The following is a 23,903-nucleotide window of genomic DNA, read 5'->3' on the forward strand; positions in this document are numbered from 1 at the left end:
TTATTTCTTAATTTGATAAGACAGAGATAAATTCAGAGGGAAGAGAGAGAGGGAGAGACAGCTGAAGAACTGCTTCAGTGGTCTTGAAGCTTCCTCCCTGTAGGTGTAGACTGGGGACTTGAATTCAGGTTCTTGCACATGGTAGCGTGTAGTATACGAGGTGAGCTACTACTCAGGCCCCTTTCCTTTTTTAAAAATACTGTCTTTTGTTTTAAAAAGTTTTTTGTTTTACCAGAGCGCTGCTCAACTCTGGCTTTGGGGGTAATGGGGGTTGAACCTGAGAGCTTTGGTGCCTCGGACATGAAGGCCTACTTACATAATCATTATGCTATCTCCTCAGTACCACAACCTTTTTTTTTTTTAATTTAAACCAGAGCACTCCTCAGCTCTGGCTTATGATGGTGCTGAGGACTGACTCTGGGTCCTGGGTACCTCAGGCATGAAAGAATGAAAGACATCTTGCATTACTATTATGCTATCTCCCCAGTCCAGTTTTTTTTTTCAACCCATGTTGGATTGTATCTGTGAACTTTTTGTCTCCATTATGAAAGCCTCTTGCACTACCAATGGCGCTATTTTCCCAGCAGGTCTCATTTCATTTTAAGATATAATCGGCATTATTTTCAGTTATATGCCATAATGATTCCATTTTTGTCTATACTGTGAAATGATTACCACATACTACACTAAATTTAGTTAATACCCATTATCATACGTATTATAATTTTTTTACAGGTAAGGATATTTAAAGTACACTCTCTTTAGCAACTTTCAGCTAATAAAGTACAGAATTATTATACCATATTATGCATTATATCCCCCAGGAATTATTTATTTTGTAAGTGGACATTTGCACCATTTGATCACCTTCACCCATTACCCACATATGACAACCACCAATCTGCTCCTTTTAAAAAATATTTTATTTGGGCACCAAAGTAAAAACCCTGTGGTGAGGGGTAGACATGCAGCTTCCTGGGCCAGTGGGGGGTGGGAGTGGGTGTGAGGGATGGGTCACAGTCTTTTGGTGGTGGGAATGGTGTTTATGTACACTCCTAGTAAAATGTAGACATATAAATCACTAGTTAATTAATATGAGAGGGGGAAAATCAATAGTATGTTTCAAAGTTTTTCAAAACACAAACTGAATCTTTTTAATATATAGGCTGTGTATTTGATATGCGGACTCTCTCAAAAGCCTAGACCAAGTAGATTAGAAGCATCCAATAGCACAGCTATATACAAGATACTGGGTACTGTACAGCAAGCCCTAACAAAAGGACTTTTCAAAGTTAACCCAATTACCAAATAATGTGATGATAACATTAACTATCAATTGTCTTTTTGAACCCTAAGACAGCAGGAACCTCACATCTCCACTATAGAGCCCCTACTTCCCCCAGTCCTGGAACCCTTGGATAGGACCCACTTTCCCGTATGCCTCTCCCAATCCATATCAAATAATATTGCATCCACCGATCACAACCTAACCAACGCAACGATTGCCACCTCAACATGCTTCACCTCAGACTGTGTCTAGAGACTTCATGTGTGGAACGACAACCCTTCAGCTTCATTACTCGGGTGAGACCTTTCCTTTTATAGTACACTCTAATTTCATCTCAGGTGGTTCACTTTCTAACAAAGTCCCATAACCTAGATATACACCAGTTTCTGTGAGAGAGAGCTTATGTTCACATGTATCCATAAACTACTGCAAAATATATACCTGAAAGCAGAAGTACACTAGAGTTTGTAGTGAGTACCTCCCTAACACTTCCTCTCCACTATTCCAAGCTTTGGGTCCATGATTGCTCAACAATTTGTTTGGCTTTGTATGTTAACTCTCTTTTCAATCACCAGGTTCCAGATGCCACCAGGATGCTGGCCAGGCTTCCCTGGATTGAAGACCCCACCAATGTATCCTGGAGCTCAGCTTCCCCAGAGACACACCCTACTAGGGAAAGAGAGAGGCAGACTGGGAGTATGGACCGACCAGTCAACGCCCATGTTCAGTGGGGAAGCAATTACAGAAGCCAGACCTTCTACCTTCTGCAACCCTCAATCACCCTGGGTCCATGCTCCCAGAGAGATAGAGAATGGGAAAACTATCAGGGGAGGGGGTGGGTTATGGAGATTGGGTGGTGGGAATTGTGTGGAGTTGTACCTCTCCTACCCTATGGTTTTGTTAATTAATCCTTTCTTAAATAAAAAAAAATTTTTAAAAATATTTTATTTATTTATTAACTAATGAGAAAGATAGGAGAGAGAGAAAGAACCAGACATCACTCTTGCCAGCCGGCTTGCTTCACGGGCGGGTAACAGAGACGCGGAGACAACGGCTGGGCAGAGAAGCTGTATTTCTTTATTCAGGAACAACGATTCATAAACTAAGACAAACTAATCACCAAACAGAACTCCGCTGTCTCTTTGCAGCGGCACAAACACTCTTTCTTTTACTCTGGAACTCAGAAACCCAGGAACTCTGTCTCTCTGGCACTCTCTCTTACTCTGTAACCCTGAAACTCTCGAACTCAGGAACTCAGGAACTCTGTCACTCGGGAACTCAGGAACTCTCCAACTCTGGAACTCTGGAACTCTCGTACTGGGGAACCCTCTGAAACTCTTCCACTGTGGAACTCTCTCTTACTCTGTAACCCTGAAACTCTCGAACTCCGGAACTCAGGAACTCTCTCTTACTCTGGAACTCTCGTACTGGGGAACCCTCTGAAACTCTGACACACTGGAACTCTCTCTTACTCTGTAACCCTGAAACTCTAGAACTCAGGAACTCAGGAACTCTCCAACTCTGGCACTCTCGAACTCAGGAACCCTCTCTCGGGGTTCCTTGGGGCGGGGCCAAGCAGGCCCGCGAAATTAACAGGACTCATCCAATACTCTTGGCGGGGGAGGGCTAGAACAAACCAATGTAAAGCATACGACAATTCCCCCTTTTCTTTTTAACTAAATGACTATAGTATCAAGGGTGTGGGGTGAACAGAAACATATATAACAAAAACCAGCATGTTGCCAAGGGAAGGCCTGAGGGGGCCTTATCTGAAAAAAAACATTTCTTGCCTCTGGGGGGCTACTTGCCTCGACGGGCAATTGCATGGGGGCGGGGAACGGCCTAGAGTCCCACAGGCAGCTGGCTGCAACTTACTTACTATGAAACAAAACTTGTTATTAGCATATCTACTGCTCGATCCAACGTTTCTAATAGAGAAGGAATTTGAGACTTTTACATATCAACAACGTCTTTTAACCTTTTGTTACACCCATTCAAGATGGAGACACACCCTAGGTGTGGGCCGGAGAGGAAACCTCAGGCATGAGAATAATTAGCATAGCCATTGTGCGATCTACCATTTCTAATAGAGAAGGTAGTGTTTTACATATCAACAAGTCTATTTAACCTTTTGTTTAGACCAACTTAGTTAAAATATATTGATTGTTAACTAATTTTTACCTTAGACTTTAAATGTAAGTTAATTTTAGAATAATATTGAAAACCTTTTTCATTTAACTTTGACTAGTAAGAATTTAGCCTTAAAGCTACTGTTTATCAAACTTTAAACATACACATAAACATGGTCATTAATACACAAGGAGAGAAACCTTTGTTACGAAGACATGTCATTTTAAACACGAATTTAAATCTGTACTGTCTTAGTTGTTGGGGGGGGTTCACCATCTGGAGGTGGCTTCCCGCGCAGCTTCACTTTTAGGAATTGCAGGTTGCGATCTCTGCACAAATCTCTGCATACTCCAGCTTGTCTGCCTTCAGACCGGACCGGCGGCTGGAGATCTCGTGTGCCCAGTTTCGGCGGGGAGCCCGGGGGTCCGGGAGGACCGGGATGGTTCCAGAATTCATAGAAAGAGGGCAGGCAGGCTAGTTTTGTAGAAGGCGTGGGCCTAGGTGCCCAGGGGTGGCGGCCATGATAGGCCGCCGCGGCCCTGCCCCATGGCCCTGCCATGTCTGCTGCCCTGCTCGCAGTGGCCGAGCAGCGTGGAGGGATCACGCGTCCAGTGCCCTGCGCCACGCGGTGGAGAGCCGGCTCCTGTGGGCTGGCCTCGGGCTCTTGTGTGTTGGCATAGGGCTCCAGCATGTTGGCATTGGGCTCTTGGGGCTTTTGTGTGCTGGCGTAGGCCTCTTGCGGGCTGTGGGGCTGCGGGGCTGCGGGCGCAGTGCGTGGGGTTGTCTGGGCGCAGCCGGCTGGCTGGCTGTTTAACCAGGTGGAAACGGCAGCTCCACGCCTCGCCTCCCGCCCGCTGGCTCTTCCCGCTGGCTGTTCTGAGTTTGCCCGAGCGAGTGGAAACCACAGAGTGGTCCAGAGATAAATGTTCCAGAAACAGCAAAACAGTCTCGTGAAGAAAGAGCAGAGGCCTTTGGAGATCTCTTCACAAGCAGAAGAGAAGGCCATAGTGCATAGGTAGCCAAATTGTCTTTACTTATCTGAGAGATGCGCAGGTCAGCCCCACTTTGGGCGCCATTTGTTGTTAAAATTCGGAGGCTCTTGCCGGGCGGGTCTAGCTTCACAGGCGGGCACAAGCACTCTTTCTTTTACTCTGGAACTCAGAAACCCAGGAACTCTGTCTCTCTGGCACTCTCTCTTACTCTGTAACTCTAAAACTCTCGAACTCAGGAATTCAGGAACTCTTCCACTGGGGAACTCAGGAATTCTCGGGTTCCTTGGGGCGGGGCCAAGCAGGCCTGCGAAATTAATTGGACTGATCCAATTCTCTTGGCGGGGGGAGGGCTAGAACAAACCAATGTAAAGCATACGACAGTACATGTGCTGACAGAAATTGAACTCAGGACCTCATGCTTGAGAGCACAAAGCTTTATCCACTGTACCACCTCCCAAACCACCCAATCTGTTCTTTGTATCTATGAGTTTGCTTTCCTTTTTTTTTTTTTAAGTCATTTTAGTTTTGTAGTACATTATGGTGGACTATAATCACTGCTTTGGGGACTTTAAGAAGTGGCTAGGATCAGGAAGTTATTTCAATGGATAAAACATGTTTTCCAGGTGTGAGGTCCTGGGTTTGAGCTCCAACATGACATGACATCAAGTACAGAGGGAGATAGAACTCCATGGATGGTGAGGCCATGTTTTAGTCTTTCTTTCTCTCCTTTCTTCTTTCTTCTTCCTCTCTCTCTGTCTCTCTCTCTCTCTGTCTCTCTCTCTCTCTCTCTCTCTCTCTATATATATATATATATATATATATATATATTATATATAATTTAAAAAACTGGGTCATAAAAGTGATTCAGCAATGGAGCACATTTGTGAAGGCCTGAGTTCAATTCCTAGTGCTGCATTCAGAGAATAAAAAGAGGGAGTCTGGAGGTAGCACAGAGGGTTAAGTGCACGTGGCACAAAGCACAAGGACTGGCAATCCCGGTTCGAGCCCCCCCCACTCCCCACCTGCAGGGGAGTCGCTTCATAGGCCGTGAAGCAGGTCTGCAAGTGTCTATCTTTCTCTCCCCCTCTCTGTCTTCCCCTCCTCTCTCCATTTCTCTCTATCCTATCCAACAACGAACAACATCAACAACTACAATAATAACCACAACAAGGCTACAACAACAAGGGCAACAAAAGTGGGGAAAAAGGCCTCCAGGAGTAGTGGATTCATGGTACAGGCACTGAGCCCCAGCAATAACCCTGGAGGCAAAAAAAGGAAATATTAAATTTAAACATATGAGATAGGAAGTAGTGTGATGATTCTACAAGGTAAGGAATGTCAAGAACTGCAAATGCCAGAAGCAAAAAAAAAAAAAAAAAAAAAAGGCAAGGAAAGATGGTTTGATAGAGCCTTCAGAGACAGCATGATCCTGTCCTTGATTCTGAACTTAAAGCCTCTAGAACTGTGAGACTATGAATTTCTGTTATTTTTGAGCCAGTTTGTGGGGCTTTCTTATGACAGTCCTAGGAAACTAATACATGCCATATAACTAAATTTTTTTAAGTCTCTAAGTGTGACTCTGATACATAACCACAAAAGAGAACCACTGGACTGAATAATATAACTAAACCATCCTTGACTCAGTATTTCATAAAGGTAGAAAAACAGGATGCCAGGCATGATTCTCCTTTTTAAAATAACCCTGGTGTTGAGATAATCAGCTATCTTTTTTGGAAACAAAAATAGTGTTATTCCTACATTTTACCAAATTCACTACAATGAACTATGAAACTATTATGGAAGCTAGAAAAAGACAAATTATCTAGTTGGTGGAAGTTACAGTCTAGGGAGAGAAAGACCATGAAAAAAGAAACAAATTAGATAACTTCAGAGAGAGAGAGAGAGAAGTGATCTCTGCAGAAAATAAATCAAAGTAAAGAAATATAGCATAAGATAATGGAGAGTGGGTGGTTAATTTAGTTAGCAGGCCCAGTGAAGGTCTCTTGGAAGAAGCAATATTTGACTTGAGCCCTGAAGGTGTCAGCCAGAAGATTTATTGGAAGAGAATTCCTGATAGGAAAAATACAAAGGCTTTGAGAAGGAAATGAGTTTAAGGTCGACTAGAGACCTAAAAGGAAAGCAGTCTAACTGAATGAGAAAAAAGATAAGATAATGTGGCTGTTGCCTTGGACTACGAATGCTTTCTAAAACAGCAAAAGGGAATAAAGTAAGAGGAAAGGAGGGATATATACAATCCTTATTTATCAAAGGAATGTACACACATTTAAAACTTCCATATAGAACTGGGGAGATGGCTCAGCAGTAAGCATGTCCCTTACATACATACACTTATGGGTTCAATTCCCAACAATGCATAAAATGGTGAACTGGTGCTCTGGTCTCAATAATACAAATTTCTGGGTTCCAGGAGATGGGTTACCTGGTAGAGTGCATTCCTTATCAAGAGTGAGACTTGAGTTTGAGTTTAAGAACCATATAGAGGCACCAAGGAATCTTCATGAATGTGATGTCTCTCCTTTGTCAATCTGTATCTCCTTATTTCCTAAAATAAAAGAATAAAAGACTAGCCATTGGGGGGCCGGGCAGTAGTTCAGCGGGTTAAGCACACATAGTGCAAAGCACAAGGACAGATTCAAGCATCCCGGTTATGGACCCTGGTTCCAGCCCACCTGCGAGGTAGGGGGGCGGTTTTCTTCACAAGCGGTGAAGCCTGTCTACAGGTGTTTGTCTTTTTCTCACCCTCTCTATCTTCCTCTCCTCTCTCAATTTCTCTCTGTCCTATCCAACAACACTAGCAGCGACAATAATAACAGTAGCAACAATAGAAAAATAAATAGCTTCCAGGAGCAGTGGATTTGTAGTGAAGGTACTCAGCTCCAGCGATAACCCAGGAGACAAAAGACAAAACAAAACAAAACAAAAAAACTGGCCACATGTGGGGGGGGGAATACTATAATGGTTATGCAGAAAGACTTTCATGCCTGAGGCTCCAAAGTCCCAGGATCCACCCCCTCCACCACCAAGAACTAGAACTGAGTAGTGCTCTGATAAAAAAAAAAAAGTTGGCCTCAGCCAGTGATACTGTGCATATGTGAGGTGCCAGAACCACATAAAAAATAAAAAAGAGTGGAGGGGGGAGAGAATACAGGTCCAAAAAGGACAGAGGACCTGGGGTGTTGTATTGTGACATGGAAAATTGAGAAATGTTATGCATGTAGAAACTATTGTATTTACTGATGAATGTAAAACATTAATTCCCCAATAAAGAAATTAAAAAATAAAAATAAAAAATAAATCTTACAGATGTACCAACAACAGTCATTACTGTAAACCATTAAGTCCCCCTAATAAAAATATTAAAAAATAATAAATAGAAAATAAACTTTCAAATGATAACATAAATTTAAATATGTTACCAACAAACAATATACACAATAGGCAAGTATTAATATCCAGAAATGTAAATAACTATTGAAAGTCAATATAGAAAAGAGCTTTAAAAAAAACAAAGCTGGGATTCAGGCGGTAGCATAGAGGGTTAAGCGTATGTGGCAAAAAGCGCAAGGACCAGCTCCCCACCTGCAGGGGAGTCACTTCACAGGTGGCGAAGCAGGTCTGCAGGTATCTATCTTTCTCTCTCCCTCTCTGTGTTCCCCTCCTCTCTCCATTCCTCTCTGTCCTATCCAACAACAACGATGACATCAATAATAACAACAATAATAACTACAATAATAAAACAACAAGGGCAACAAAAGGGATATTTATTTATTTTAAATAAATATTAAAAAAGAAATTATTAAAAAAATAAACAAAGCTAGATGCAGGCCAGGTCATAGTGCACATGGTTGAGTGCTCACATTACAAGAACCCAGGTTCAAGCCCCTGTTCCCCACCTGCAGAGGGGAAAGTTTCACAAGTGGTGAAGTAGGGCTACAGGTGTCTCTTTACCTCTCCCCTTCATCTCTCAATTTCTCTGTCTATTCAATAATAAATAAATATTAAAAATAAGAAAGAGTTTGGTAAAAAAAAAAAGGTAGGCAAATATTACAGTTCACAGAGAACTGTCAAATAGATATCATGTAAAAAGGATGCTCAACTTCATTAGTGATGGGAGAATGCAAATTAACATACATGAGTTATCATTTTTCCCATCATACTGATAATTTTTTTATTAATTAATTTAAAAAAGGAGACATTAACAAAACCTTAGGATAGGAGGGGTACAACTCCACACAATTCCTACCACCAGATCTCCATATCCCATCCCCTCCCCTGATAGCTTTCCCATTCTTTATCTCTCTGGGAGTATGGACCCAAGGTCACTGTGGGTTGCAGAAGGTGGAAGGTCTGGCTTCTGTAATTGCTTCCCCACTGAACATGGGCGTTGACTGGTCGATCCATACTCCCAGTCTGCCTCTCTCTTTCCCTAGTAAGGTGGGGCACTGGGGAAGCGGAGCTCCAGGACATATTGGTGGGGTCGTCTGTCCAGGGAAGTCAAGTTGGCATCATGCTAGCATCTGGAACCTGGTGGCTGAAAAGAGAGTTAACATACAAAGCCAAACAAATTGTTGAACCATTATGGACCTGAAGGCTGGAATAGTGCAGATGAAGTGTTGGGGGGTACTCACTGCAGACTGTTGTGTACTTCTGCTTTCAGGTATATATTTTGCCCTAGTTTATGGATACGTGTGAACATATGCTCTATCTCAGGGGACCTGGTGTATATCTAGGTTTTGGGACTTTGTTAGGAAGTGAACTGCCTGGAATGGAATTAGAGAATACTATGAAAGGAAAGGTCTCACTCGAGTAATGAAGCTGAAGGGTTGTCATTCCACACCTGAAGTCTCTGGACACAGTCTGAAGTGAAGCATGCTGGATAGGCACTTGTTGCGTTGATCAGGTTGGGATCGGCGGATGCGATATTATTTAGTATGAATTGAGAGAAGCATGCAGGAAAGTGCACCCCACCCTAAGGTTCCAGGACTGGGGAAAATATAGGCTCTACAGTGGAAATATGAGGTTCCTACTGACTGACAATTTTAAGTTCAAAATCTTAGGAAATTTAAAGATACCAAGCTACTGAATACACACACACACACACACACACACACACACACACACACACACACGTATATATGTTGTCCATACCCTATAAGCCAGCAGCCCATTCCTCAGAGAAACATGACCATGTACAAGAAGTCCTCATTGGGATGTTCCCTGCAGCTCTGTATTAGTAATAACGATGATGATGGTAATAATAATAATTATATTCTATCTTAGAGTATACTTATTCTATGTTAGAGTATAATTATACCCTAATTATACCCATCAGGGAAGTAAAGAGAAAAAAAGAAGACCCAGCTGAATTATTGATAACCCAGCTGAGTTATCAAATTCTGGACAAGAATTTGAAAAAGGACAAGGTTGATCTTTGTTCTCTGGTGGAAAGACCTCGAAGAGTGGACTGGGAGGTGGTGCAGTGGATAAAGCACAGGACTCTCAAGTATGTGGTCCTAAATTCAATCCCTGACAGCATATGTACCAAAGTGATGTTTGGTTCTTTCTCTCTCTCTGCCTATCTTCTTCATGAGTAAATAAATAAATAAATAAATAAAATTTAATAATAAAGATTTATAAGACATACTACCAAATAAAGAAAAGCAACTGGCCATATAATATGGCTAGTATGAGTCTATTTTTAAATAAAATATCCATAATACCCATTCACAACTCTGTAATGTCATCCTGTTTATATTCTCATCCCCACCCCTAGTGTAGACATGCTTGGTTATAGCAGGGGGGCTATTTAAGTAGCTACAATTCTAGTTTGCCTTATAATTATCATCTAGCAAAAGTTACATAATTTGCCCTGTTACATAATTTGTAGGGCTTAGTGCAAAATGAAATTGATTACTCAAAAACCAGGGCACAGGGAAGTATAGTTAAAACCTATGGTTTTTGTTAGTGTTTCCTTTATTTAAAATATTTTTGTTTATTTATTATTGGACAGAGACAGGGAGAAATTGAGAGGGGGTGGGGAGATAGAGAGGGAAAAAGAGAGACACCTGCAACCCTGCTTCACCAATTGTGAAACTTTTCTCCTGCAAGTGGGGACCAGGGGCTTGAACCTGGGTCCTTGCACACTATAATGTGAGCGCTTAACCAGGTGCGCCACTGCCTGGCCCTAGTGTTTCCTTTTTATAAATAAAAAAAATTTAAAAAGATATGTTTTTTCTTTTAAAACTATTTTACTAACATGCATCAAAAATTTTGAGGACAGGGCTGGGGAGATAGCATAATGGTTATGCAAAAAGCCTTTTAAGCTTGAGGCTTTGAAGTACCAGGTTCAGTCTCCAGCACCACCATAAACCAGAACTGAGCAGTGTTCTGGTCTAATAAAAAAATAAAATAATTTTTGACAAGATTCAAAATCATTTTGTAATTAAAGATTTTAAAAGATGGGGGAAAGATAAGGGAGGAGACACAGTGAAATAGTCACTTGGATGGTGTGCTGTTTTGCCATGAGAGCAACCCAGGTTAGAGTTTGGCCCACACTGCATTGAAGGAAGCTTCAGAACTGTGATCTCTCTCTCTCTCTCTCTCTCTTTCTCTCTCAAAAGAAAGGAGTGGTGACTTCTGAATTTAGTAAAGGCCATAGTAAAGGCCATATCAACAGCAATATCAAACTTGGTGAAAATTTGAAACATTTATCTCTTAGATCAGGAACAGCACAAGGCAGTCCACTTATCACCATTATTATTCAGCATAGACACAAAAGTTCTAGCCACAGCAATTAGGCAAGAAAAAGAAAAAGGGACTGAGCAGTGGCACACTTGATAAGAGTGCACACATTATAGTGCTCATGTTTCGTGAGTAGTGAAACAGTACTGCAGATGTCTCTTTCTCCCATTTCCCACCTTCCCTCTCAATGACTCTGCTATTTATTATAGATAAATAAATAAGATCCAAGTTGGAAGAGAAGGGAAACTATTACTCTTTGCAGGTTATATGATAGCATATATAGAAAATCCAAGCACAGCGAGTTAAGTGCAGGTGGCGCAAAGCGCAAGGACCGACGTTAAGGATCCCGGTTTGAGCCCCCGGCTCCCCACCTGCAGGGAATTCGCTTCACAGGTGGTGAAGCAGGTCTGCAGGTGTCTATCTTTCTCTCCCCCTCTCTGTCTTCCCCTCTTCTCTCCATTTCTCTCTGTCCTATCCAACAACGATGACATCAATAACTACAACAATAAAACAAACAATATAGTGAGGTGGCAGACTACAAAATTAATATACAAAAAATTTGTGCCATTACTCTATGCAAGAAGTAAACTACAAGAAGAAATTCAGAAAGCATTCTTATTTACAATAGCCTAAAAAAAAAAAGAATTAGGTCTCCCAGGATAGATGTAATAGAGAATGTAAAATAATTATGCATGAGGGAGTAGGGCGGTAGCGCAGCAGGTTAAGCACAAGTGGCACAAAGTGTAAGGACCGGTGTAAGGATCCTGGTTTGAGCCCCTGGCTCCCCACCTGCAGGGTAGTTGCTTCACAGGCAGTGAAGTAGGTCTCCCTCCCTCTGTCTTCCCCTCCTCTCTCCATTTCTATCTGTACTATCCAACAACGATGACATCAATAACAACAACAATAACTACAACAATAAAACAAGTGGAATAAAAGGGAAAATAAGTAAATATTTTTTAAAAAGAAGTATGCATAAAAAGCTATGAGTCATCAGTGGGGGAAGATAGCATAATGATTTTGCAAACAGACTCTCATGTCTGAGGCTCAGTCTCCACACCACCATAAACCAGAGTTGAGCATTCTTTGGTAAGACAAAAACAAAACAAACACAAAAATGCATCACTATGAAATGAAATAAAAGAAAACACAAGGAAATGAAAAGATATTCCAGGATTGTGGATTGGAAGAATTAACTTTTTTTTTCTTTTTGCCTCCAGGGTTATCACTGGGGCTCGGGGCCTGCACTACAAATCCACTGCTCCTGGTGGCTGTTTTTTCCATTGTTGTTGTTGTATAGAACAAAGAGAAATTGAGACAGGAGGGGAAGACAGAGACGGGGAGAGAAAGACAGGCACATGCAGACCTGCTTGTGAACTGATTCCCCTGCAGATGGGGAGTTGGGAATTTGAACCAGGTTCCTTGAGCCAGTCCTTGCACTTTGCGCTGTGTGCACTTAACCCGGTGTGCCCCAAGAATTAACATTTTTAAAATGATCATCTTATCCAAAACAGTATACATATTCAATGTAACCCCTATAAAAATCCCATTGATTGAAAGGAGGGAATCCCATTGAGCATTTTTTAAAGCAAAAGTACAAATCATAGAGAAGTTTATTTGAAACCAAAATGACCCAGAAACACCAGTCAATCCTGAGGAAGAATAAATGGAGGCATCACACTTCTTGGTTTCTTTTCTTTTCTCTTCTCTTCTCTACTTTTCTTTTCTTTCTTTTTGTAAATTTCTTTTTATTTTTTAAATTATCTTTATTTATTTATTGGATAGAGACGGTCAGAAATTGAGAAGAAAGAGGGTGATAGAAAAAAAGAGAGACACCTGCATCACTGCTTCACCACTCACAAAGCTTTCCCCCTGCAGGTTGGGACCATGGGCAACATGTGCACTCAACCAGGTGTGCCACCACCCAGCTCCCATACTTCTTGATCAAAATACAATACATTGATATTACAGGGCTATAGTAAACAAACATAACTGCACATTGTACTGGAACAAAAATAGATATTCAGATCAGTGGAATAAAATTTAAAATTCAGCTATAAGTGCTCATACACATGGATATACACTGGGATAAATTTCTGACAAATTATTTCAAAATTTTAATGTTGACAATCCTTGAGGGACAATTTTTCTAAAAAAGATTTTATTATTTTCAACCAATAAGCACTAGGACTTGTTTTAATCAACTTTGCACAGATCTGTGGACTTGTCTCCTAAATAGAGTGTTGTTCAAGCCAACTCCCTCTCCCTGTCTGTCTCTTTCAAACAGCTAATTATCCCCCTAAGATATCTTCAGAGGCTGTTTTTTAAAAGATTTACTTAGTTATTTATTTGGACAGAGATGAATTGAGATAGGAAGGTGAGATAGAGAGGGAGAGAGAAAGAAACATCTACAACACTGCTTTACTGCTCCTGAAGCTTCCCCTCCCTCACCCCCTGCAGGTGGGGACTGAGAATTTGAAACCAGGTCTCTGCATGGTAATATGTGGGTTCAACTGGTGTGTCACCACCCAGCACACCTCAGATAATTTATTTTATATTTATTTATTTATTTTTCCTTTTGTTGCCCTTGTTGTTTTTCATTGTTGTTGTAGTTATTATTGTTGATATTGATGTCGTCGCTGTTGGACAGGACAGAGAGAAATGGAGAGTAGAGGGGAAGACAGAGAGAGGGAGAGAAAGATAGACATCTGCAGACCTGCTTCAACACTTGTGAAGCGACTTCCTGGCAGATGGGGAGCCGGGGGCTCGAACCGGGATCCTTAAGCCGGTCCTTGCACTACGTGCCACGTGTGCTTAACCCGCAGCACTACCTTCCGACTCCTACCTCAGAGAATTTAATGAGCATTTGTATTCTTGTTTGCTAAATTAATAAACACAGCTTTGGGATTCTTAAAAAGTTTCCTCTTTATACAAATTCCTTTTATTTAAGTCTGAATCTAATTTTAAATGTAAAGTCATACAATGACTTTTTATGTTGCCTGAAGCTATAGATTGAATGTATGTTTACCCCCAATTTCCATATCAAAATCCTGACCTTCAGTATGGTAGGTGATTAGGTTTTTAGGGCAAAGCCTTCATAAATACGATTACTATTCTTACAAGAGAGAAGGCTACAGTCTGGAGAACTCTCAGAAGGCTAGAAATGGACCTTCCCTATGACCCTGCAATTCCCCTCCTGGGGATATATCCTAAGGAACCCAACACATCCATCCAAAAAGATCTGTGTACACATATGTTCTTGGCAGCACAATTTGTAATAGCCAAAACCTGGAAGCAACCCAGGTGTCCAACAACAGATGAGTGGCTGAGCAAGTTGTGTATATATACACAATGGAATACTGTAAAAAATGGTGACTTCACCGTTTTCAGCCGATCTTGCATGGAGCTTGAAGAAGTCATGTTAAGTGAAATAAGTCAGAAACAGAAGGATGAATATGGGATGATATTCAGGCAGAAGTTGAAAAACAAGATCAGAAAAGAAAACACAAGTAGAACCTGAAATGGAATTGGTGTATCGCACCAAAGTAAAAGACTCTGGGGTAGGTGGGTGGAGAGAATACAGGTCCAAGAAGGATGACAGAGGACCTGGTGGGGGTTGTATTGTTATATGGGAAACTGGGGAATGTTATGCATGTACAAACTATTGTATTTACTGCTGAATGTAAAACAATTAATTCCTCAATAAAGAAAATTTAAAAAAAGAGAGAGAAGGCTAAGAAATCCCTCACCCTATTCCATCACACATTTGCCTTCTATGAACTAGATATTGGACCCGCTGACCTCCAGAACTGTGAGAAGTAATTTAAAATTTTTTTATTATCTTTATTTATTTATTGGATAGAGACAGCCAGAAATCAAGAGGGAAGGGGGAGGATAGAGAGGAAGATAGCAAGAGAGACACCTGCTGCACTGCTTTACCACTCGTGAAGCTTTCCCCCTGCAGGTGGGAACCAGGGACTCGAACCTGGGTCCTTGTGCGTTGTAACATGTGCGATCAACCAGGTGTGCCACCACCCGGCCCCTGAGAAGTAATTTTTTAATTTAAAAAATGTTTATATTTTAAATTTCTTTACAGTCAACAGTATAACACAATAGTTTGTACATGTGTAACATTTCTCAGTTTTCCACATTTCTATTCAACCCTAACTAGGTAGGTCCTCCTCCGCCATCATGTTCCAGGACCTGAACCCTATCCCCCACCCCAGAGTCTTACTTAGGTAAAATAAATCAACTCCAGTTCTTCTGTTCTTGTTTTTCAACGCTGTCTATATTCTTCCTTCTCTTCCTGGCTGATCTCACTTAATATGGTTCATTCAAGGTCTATCCAAGATGAGGTGAAGAAGATGAATTCACCATTTTTAATAGCTGAGTAGTATTCCATTGTGTATATAGACCACAACTTACTCAACCACTCATCTGCTACTGGACACCTGGCTTGTTTCCAGGTTTTTTTAAAAAATGTATTCATTATCTTTATTTCTTGGATAGAGACAACCAGAAATCAAGAGGGGAGTGGGAGGTAGAGTGGGAGAGAGAGACCTGCAACACTGCTTCACCACTCTCAAAGCTTTCCCCCTGCAGGTGGGAGACTGGGGGTTTGAACCTGGGTCCTTGTGCATTGTAATATGTGCACTCAACCACGTGCACTACCACTTGGCCCCTGCTTACAGGTTTTGACTATTACAAATTGTGCTGCTATGAACATAGGTATACACAAATCTTTTTGGATGAGTGTGTTTGGTTCATTGGGATAAATCCCCAGGAGAGGAATTGTAGGGTCATAGGGTAGGTCCACTTCTAGCCAGGAAGTACATTTTTAAAAAATATTTATTTATTTTCCCTTTTGTTGCCCTTGTTTTTTTATTGTTGGTGTAGTTATTGTTGGTGTTATTGATGTCGTCATTGTTAGATAGGACAGAGAGAAATGGGGAAGACAAAGAGGGTGAGAGAAAGATAGACACCTGCAAACCTGTTTCACCACCTGTGAAGCAACTCCGCTGCAGGTGGGGAGCCGGGGGCTTGAACCGGGATCCTTATGCCGGTTCTTGAGCTTTGCGCCACATGCGCTTAACCCGCTGTGCTACCGCCCTACTCCCAGGAAGTACATTTTTATTGACCACCCAGTCTATGGTATTTTTGCTATAGCAGTTCAACAGGCTAAGATCAGGCAAGAAATTGAAAATGAGTTTCTGATTTGTTTACAAATCAAAATGCCTGAAAACATTTTTACATTGTCCTCCTCATTAATTACTGATTCATTGGAAACTTGGTTTAATGTGCCTAATATAATGATATTTGCATTATTTCCTATTTCTAAAATTATTGGATTTGCTTTGCAATATTATGCCACTTTTCAAAACCAGACATGGTATATATATATATATCTCAAAAAAATTTATTGTTGCTGCTGCTGAGACGCCATTGTTTCAGACTAACTTTTTCAGATAAAAAAGAGGATAGAGATGGGGCATGGTAAAGACACCACAGCCCTAAAACTTGCACTGGGTACCTGGGTTGAGCACATAGCAAAGCAGGCACACTATCCAGGTGAGTTAGTTTGCCACCCTAAATGCTTCAAACATTTCTACTCTTTCATACAATTTTAAATGTCCACGAGTATATTTTATTTTGTAACAATTTGTTGGCAGTGCTTTTTGCCTGAACACTTGGCAGTTCCTTTCCCATTTTTCAGGCCAGAGTTAATATTTGAACAGATGTGGCAAAGGAACAGGTTCTGGCAACAGAAAGGCAGCTTGCTCCTCACCACAGGTCCCATAATTGGCCCCAAGTAGAGGCTGTACTCTCTAGCACTTCCCACTCCACCCCACCCTACCCCACCATGGTCACTGCCATGGAACCTGCTGCTTCAACTACTGCTACCACTGTTGCCATTGGCCTGAAGTACCCCACCAGTGCCTTGGACTGTCCCAATGTGTGTGCGTGCATACCTGGGGTCTTTCCAACTACTTAGCAGTACTTACTTACTACCACCTGCTGTGTGAGTGCTGCCACCCACTACACTTCTTCTGCTTAAGTGTATGCTCCACTGTCTCAGTAGACCACACTTAAAAGACTTCAGTTCAAAGATAAAATTATTAAGACTGAAGACAGTGATGACAGAATATTAGAGCAAGCCTAGAGCAGTTTCTGGAAACACCACTCTGAACAGACTCCCTAAGCACAACTCTGGAGGAACAATCCATATTCTCAGTTACCAACTGTAGCACCTGGGGACTATCCTGCTAGGTTTTGTTTTGTTTTTTCTATTTTAATATCTGAAAAGAGTCAACATCATTATTCTTCTGGATACTATAATGATCTTTTTTAATATATATATTATTTAGTTTATTTTAATGAGAAAGGGTAGATACAGAGGGAAAGATAGAGAGAGAGAGACCAGATCACTGCTCAGTTCTGGCTTATAGTGGCACTAGGGTTGAACCTGAGACCTCAGAGCCTCAGGCTTGAAAGGCTTTTGCATAACCATTATGCTGTCTCCCCAGCCCAAGGATCTTTTAATAAAAAAAAAAAAGGGTGGAGGGGGAGTCGGGCGGTAGTACAGCAGGTTAAGCGCACGTGGTGCAAAGCGCAAGGACTGGCATGAAGATCCTGGTTCAAGCCCCTGGCTCCCCACCTGCAGGGGAGTTGCTTCACAGGCGGTGAAGCAGGACTGCAGATGTCTATCTTTCTCTCCCCCTCTCTGTCTTCCCCTCCTCTCCCCATTTCTCTCTGTCCTATCCAACAACAACATCAATAACAAAACAATAATAATTACAACAACAATAAAAACAAGGGCAACAAAAAGGAAATAAATAAATATTAAGTTAAAAAAGAAGGGTGGAGGGTAGATAGCATATAGTTATGCAAATAGACTCTAATGCCTGAGGCTCCCAAGTCTCAGGTTCTATCCCCCTGCACCACCATAAGCCAGAGCTGAACAGTGCTCTGGTAAAGAAATAAAAAAAGAAAAAAAAAGGAAAAAAAAAAACTTTGATAGGACAGAGAGAAATTGGAGAGGAGAGAGAGAGAGAGACCGAGACCTGAAACACTGCTTCACTGCTTGTGAAGCTTTCCCCCTCCAGATGGGGACCTGAAGTTTGAGCCCATGCCCTTGTGCATGGTAACATGAGCACTTAAAGAAGTGCCTGGGGGGCCTATCCTGCTAGTTTTCATTCCAAGTTGAGTGTTTTGCTTCTGTGATTCAAATTATGCAAAGAAAAGATATTTGCCCAATACATGGATCTTTGCCCAATACATAGATCTTAGTGACACCAATTAAATTCATACCAGTGATATAATAGAACCTGGACTCTGGACTTGTATCACTAGGAATCCCAACTTGGATACACATTAGTTATGTGACCTTTGAGTTTTTTCATTTATAAATTCTGGTACTAAAACCCACATCATAGAGTTGCTATAAGGAGCTAGTGAGCCACTCCAGGAGGTAGGTGGTGCAGACATTAGGGTGTTGGACTTCACTTGAATGTGAAGTCCAAGTTCGCTTCCTGGCATTTCATGTTCCATGGTGAATCTCTGGTTCTTTCTCTCTCATGTTAATAAATAAATCTATAAGAAAATACGAGTGAGCTATGCATATAAAGAGCTTAAACCAGTGTTTACCACACAGCAAACTCTCAGTGAATGTTATCTGTCATGAATTTATCTTTTGTTGTTACCATCCTTATTCTGTGGCAGCCAGTTCAGATAATGTACTAATGCTGTGAGAGGCACAACTTGAACACACACTTCTAGAGAAGCATGTCTCCCATCCTTGAAAAATGACAAGATTTTCTTTGTCAGCCATTTATTTAGTCCTTTGAGAGGTTGTGTCTTTTCCATTATTTTTTAGTATTGCAACACATTCCCAACAATACTGGGGAGGAATTTTCAGGAGTGAGGAGGTGTGCACTACTGTATTTGGGTAAAATCCCAATTCCTGTGAAGAATTTTTCTGACACTGGTACTGAACATGTCTGAATTATTCTCATATATGCAGCCCATACTTTTAGGTAGTAATTTGGATTTGATATTCCTTGTTATTTCTCAATTATACCATTATCTCCCATATCCTTCTCAAAGGTACACACAAGGTCTCATATTCCTCTCTAGAAAGCTCACCTGAATGTCCATTACACTCAAGTGTAGATGTGTAGTGATTTGTTTAGCAGAGCACTGGTCAGCCCAGTTCTGGTTTATAGTGGTGTTGGGACTGAAAGTCTTTTTGCATGATCATTATGCTATCTCCTCAGTCCTTCAAGGTGGTGTTCTTAAGAGGGTGATTTGAACTCGCCTCCATCACCATATGCAACGTCTTTGCACTTTTGATTCTTCCTGCCCTGTCCCTGGCCAGATCTTGGTATAAAGATCTCAGCTCATATACCACCTTCTCCAAGAGGACTTCTGTGATTTCATTGTCCAAAATCTACCATCATCAATCTAAATTTTTCTCTCACGCTTGTTTTATTTATTTCACAGTCTGCAATTCCTTTATTTGACTCACTGTGTTACTCTCCCTTGCTAGAATCTGAATCACATGGGAGGCAAAGATCTTGCCTGTTTTGTTTACCCTGACCTATAGTAGGTATTCAATAAATATGTGAATGAAGTTGTGTTTGTTCGTGATTTGGGGCAAGGCAAAGCGGTTAGAACATTAGACTTGTGTGCATGAGGTCCAAAGTTCCATGTTCAACATCACAAATGCCAGAGTGATGCTCTGATGTTCTCTCTCTCATGCTAATAAATGACTTAAAAAAATCTTTATTATTGACTGATCCCTCCCAAGAATTGACAGTTCCCTGAAGATCAGGCCCTTGTCAGGTATACCACTATATCCTCACCATCTAACACAGTGCCTGTTGCTTAATAGATGTTCATTAAGGAATTGTTGGGTGAATGGATGAGTTATTCCACACACACTTTAATTCATTATATACTCCAAAGTGAACTTGGTCTCTTCTTCCCTTTCAAACCTACTTTTCCCCTTTCAGAAAGGAAGTACACTTAGCCGTGAAGTGACTCATAAAACAAGTTAATTGTATATTTCACCATGTAACATAGTGCCTGTTGCATCACTTAGGACATGGGTGTGCACATACACTCAATGTTTTAAAGCTGTGGAGTCCTTTAAGCAAATAAAATGGTGAGAGGACTTCACAGGTAATAGTCTGTGTCCGGGAGTTCTAGTTACTCAACCTCCCTTGACCTCAGTCAGGAAATCATGACACCTGTGCCTGTAAATCCTTGATCTGTATCTGAACTGAATCGAAGTGAAATTGTAGAGTTAAAGCAGTTTCAGAGAGAGCTGCAAAGTTTACAGAAGCTTTGTGGAATACTTGCCAGTGTCCTCATTTGAGGATACTAACAGAAACATCCCTTGTAGGGCAAAGAAGAATCAACTCGAAGAATGCGAAGGGCATAACCCACATAAGGTGTTCAATGAATGGGAGTCATTGTGACTACTGCACCTCCACCCAGGCCAAAGCACGCCCCCACCACCAACTATTAATTTTGCAGTTTGCAGTCACAGGGTGCACCTCTGCTCATAGGAGGAAAGGCTGAAAAGGAGGGTGTGTGCTGGTGTGTGTACATGTGTATGCGTGGTGCTGGGGGGTGCACTTAACTCCTTGCTTGCCAGGAGAATAGGAAAGACTGAGACGTCTGCAGCCCCACTCAAAATGGAGCCAAGCGTCTGCCTCGTTTAAGATGGCGGCATCCCCGCCTCTAGGTTCCAAGTCCTCAACATCTATTGGCGCCCTTGAAGAGACGAGTGGGTCCAAAGCCAGCTAAGTCCCGCCCCACCCCTTTCTCAAGGTAGCGCCCCGCCCTTTGTGGCGTCACCGTGGTCACCCCCCTTTCCCTCCCCGCGGATATCGCGTAACCTGGCTCTCCTAAGATGGCGGCAGGTTTGCCTCTCGGCGCCGCCACCGCCACTCTCAACATGGTCGTTGTTTGCCGCAGACTTCTCCTCCTCCGCTTAACTTCCTCGTTGTTGTTTTGAATAAACTTTATTGATGACCCCGAATTGCCCACTACCGCTACCAGGGCTTCTCTCGGCGACTTTTAGGACTGTTTTCCTCTGACCTGACCGCGGTGTCATCTCGTTCCTCTGCTTGTGGCTGTCTCCTGCCGGCCTGGCGACGGCACCGCTAACCCGTTGGCCGGGCGGCGGTGGGAGTAGGCCCTAGCCACGGTCTTCTGTAGGCCCTAACAGTCGGGCCAGGACTGAGCTGTGGAGAAAGCTTCTCTGAAGAAACCGCTGAGCGTCCCTGGCGCGCAGGACCCAACGGGTGGCTCGAGAGGAAGGCGAGCAAGGTTCACAGCGTTGCCCTGACGATCCCAGAATTCGACGCGCGCAGCCGGTGGGGCCGGAACTGCCCGGCAGAGCCTCCGCTGAGCCGCTCTGGAGCTAGCCCAGCCGCCTGCGCGTCGGTGGGACTGAGCTCCAGGGGTGTGAGAAAACCCTGCAGCTTTTCGGGCAAGAGGCTTTTGTAGGGCTCGGGACTGAAGACATTCTTGTCAGGTTTGGGGTTTGAGGAGGTTCCTGTCAGTTTGGGAGGCGTGAAGAGATTCTAGTAAGTTTCGGGGGGCTGCGAGGATATTCCTGACAGTTTCAGGATCTATGATAATAATTCTGTCAGTTTAGGGAAACAAGTACGTCCTTGTCAATTTGAGGAGCTGTGAGAAGATGCCTGCCAGTTTCTGAGCGGTGAGGAGAAAATCCTTTGCATAGTTACAGGGGCGCGCGGGGGGTGGGGTGGGCATTCTAATCCATTTCAGGGTGTTCAAGAGACCGTTTTCGTTTCAGGGGCGCTACGAGAACCCTGGTTTTTGACGTAGAGGATTATCTGAGTTGTTTTGAAATCGAGATTAATTTCAGTTGACGAGGCTCCTCACTGATTGGGGACGGCTTTATTTTGAGAGTGAGGGAAAAGATCCTTTAAACTCTGAGAACACGACCCCCTTACAGTGATTTGAGTTGGGCGCCTAGTCTCTCGCTGGCTTGGTTCCTAAAGGTATCGAGATAATTTCCCAATAATCTTATAGCCGATTTCCTGGTATCCCTCATCTCTCTCTAGTTGCCTCGGTTTAGGGAGCGGGTAGGGATGACAGAAGGGTCTTCTTCTGTGGTTCCAAGCCCCGTATTTATTTATTTGTTTAGTTGTGGTTTTTATCATAATAAAAGCCCTTGGTAGGAAGGTGGAAGGCTAGGAGAGGTAGCAGTGAAGGACTAAAGAGTCTTCCTGAAAAGGGTATTTTTTTGAAACCTAGAAAGAAGTTTTCACTGTCTCGGGGGTGGGGGTGGGGCTGAATAAGGTAGAGAGAAATAGAAAACACACACACACACACACACACACACACACACACACACACACACACACACACACACACACACACACACACACACACACACACACACACACACACACACACACACACACCTCGACAGCAGAGCGCTGTTCTTTATTTTTCTTTATTTGTTGAAGAAATTCTGAAGGCGAGTGCACTTTCTCCGAACGCCCCCTATCGCCACACCAGTTTTGTTGCATCCGGGAGCTGTAACTCCCCATTTGTGCTGTAGTGAGGGTTGGTACTCTGGGGGACGTGATTCACTCTGTAAAGTGTTGTTTGTGTTCAGCCATCCTCCAGAAAGGACGCGTGCTTCAGCTGCCTCCAGCTCCTCTGGACGCTCGGAACCCGTCTGGTAGCCGAACGCTGCAGAACTTGGCGAAGATGGCCTCTGTGCCGGTGTATTGCCTCTGTCGACTGCCTTATGATGTGACCCGTTTCATGATTGAGTGCGACATATGTCAGGACTGGTTTCACGGCAGGTAAGCTGGGGGGGGGGGTAGGGGGGGTGAGGGGCAGGCCAGGCTGAATAGAGTCAAGAGTGGCCAGGTGCTGGCTCACTTCGCTCACTCCTTTCTCAGCTGTTTGAGGTTACTGCTTAGAAACTTTCTCTGGAGAATTAACTCTAACCCACTTCTCAAACCCAGGTTCTTCCACGTCTCCTGCAGTTTAGTTTAGGACCTAGTAGACTTTGATCTCTGATTTCTCCCCTTTCTCTATTTTTCCTTGGCTTTTTCTTCATTGCACTCTATAAAAAAAGCAAAGCAAAACAAACGGAAAGCTTTCTTTAAAACATTTTAGTCTATGCATTTTCTAGAGAGAGAAGGAGACGGAGAGACCACTGCTCAGCTGTGGCATATGGTCAGCCAGGGATTGAATCCCAGACCTCTGGGGCTTTAGGCATGCAAATCTCGTATCCACCACCCCTACACTGCCTGTTCACTGCCTTTTCCCTTAATAATACATGTATACAGACATACATGTTTTCCATACAGACATTTTAAAGAAAACACATTCTTTTAAAAATATGTATTTATTTACTTATTTCTTTATTTATTCATGAGAGTGAGAGAACCAGCATGGCACTCTGATACATGTTATGCCAGAGTTCAAACTCCGGACCTTATACTTGATAGTCCAACATTTTATCCACTGTGCCACCTCCCTTGTTTCTTTTCTTTTCTTTCTTTCTTTCTCTCTTTAAAGATTTTATTTATTAAACGAGAAAGATAGGAGGAGAAAAAGAACCAGACATCACTCTGGTACATGTGCTGTCTGGGGTTGAACTCAGGACCTTGTGCTTGAGAGTTTAATGCTTTATCCACTGTGCCACCTCCCAGACTATTGCTTTTCTTTTAATTTTT

General features: G+C 42.5%; 2 protein-coding genes across 7 annotated transcripts in view; both read left to right on the forward strand.

Annotated features, from left to right (window-relative positions):
• Window positions 1-23,903, forward strand: part of FAM120C (family with sequence similarity 120 member C) — a 423,297-nt gene that overhangs the window by 173,107 nt on the left and 226,287 nt on the right. The window lies entirely within an intron of this gene.
• The window catches only part of PHF8 (PHD finger protein 8), a 139,968-nt gene continuing 137,125 nt past the window's right edge, over window positions 21,061-23,903 (forward strand). For 5 of the 6 annotated variants that reach the window (XM_060183472.1, XM_060183474.1, XM_060183475.1 and 2 more), the window contains exons 1-2: window positions 21,061-21,898; window positions 22,829-23,021. In XM_060183472.1, coding sequence (XP_060039455.1) covers window positions 22,924-23,021 — 98 coding nt within the window. In that variant the 5' untranslated portion in view covers window positions 21,061-21,898; window positions 22,829-22,923. The remainder of the gene's footprint in view (window positions 21,899-22,828; window positions 23,022-23,903) is intronic. The other variant, XM_060183473.1, reaches the window with a different exon arrangement.

Source organism: Erinaceus europaeus, chromosome X (genome assembly GCF_950295315.1).
Source record: "Erinaceus europaeus chromosome X, mEriEur2.1, whole genome shotgun sequence".
Taxonomy (NCBI): Eukaryota; Metazoa; Chordata; class Mammalia; order Eulipotyphla; family Erinaceidae; genus Erinaceus; species Erinaceus europaeus.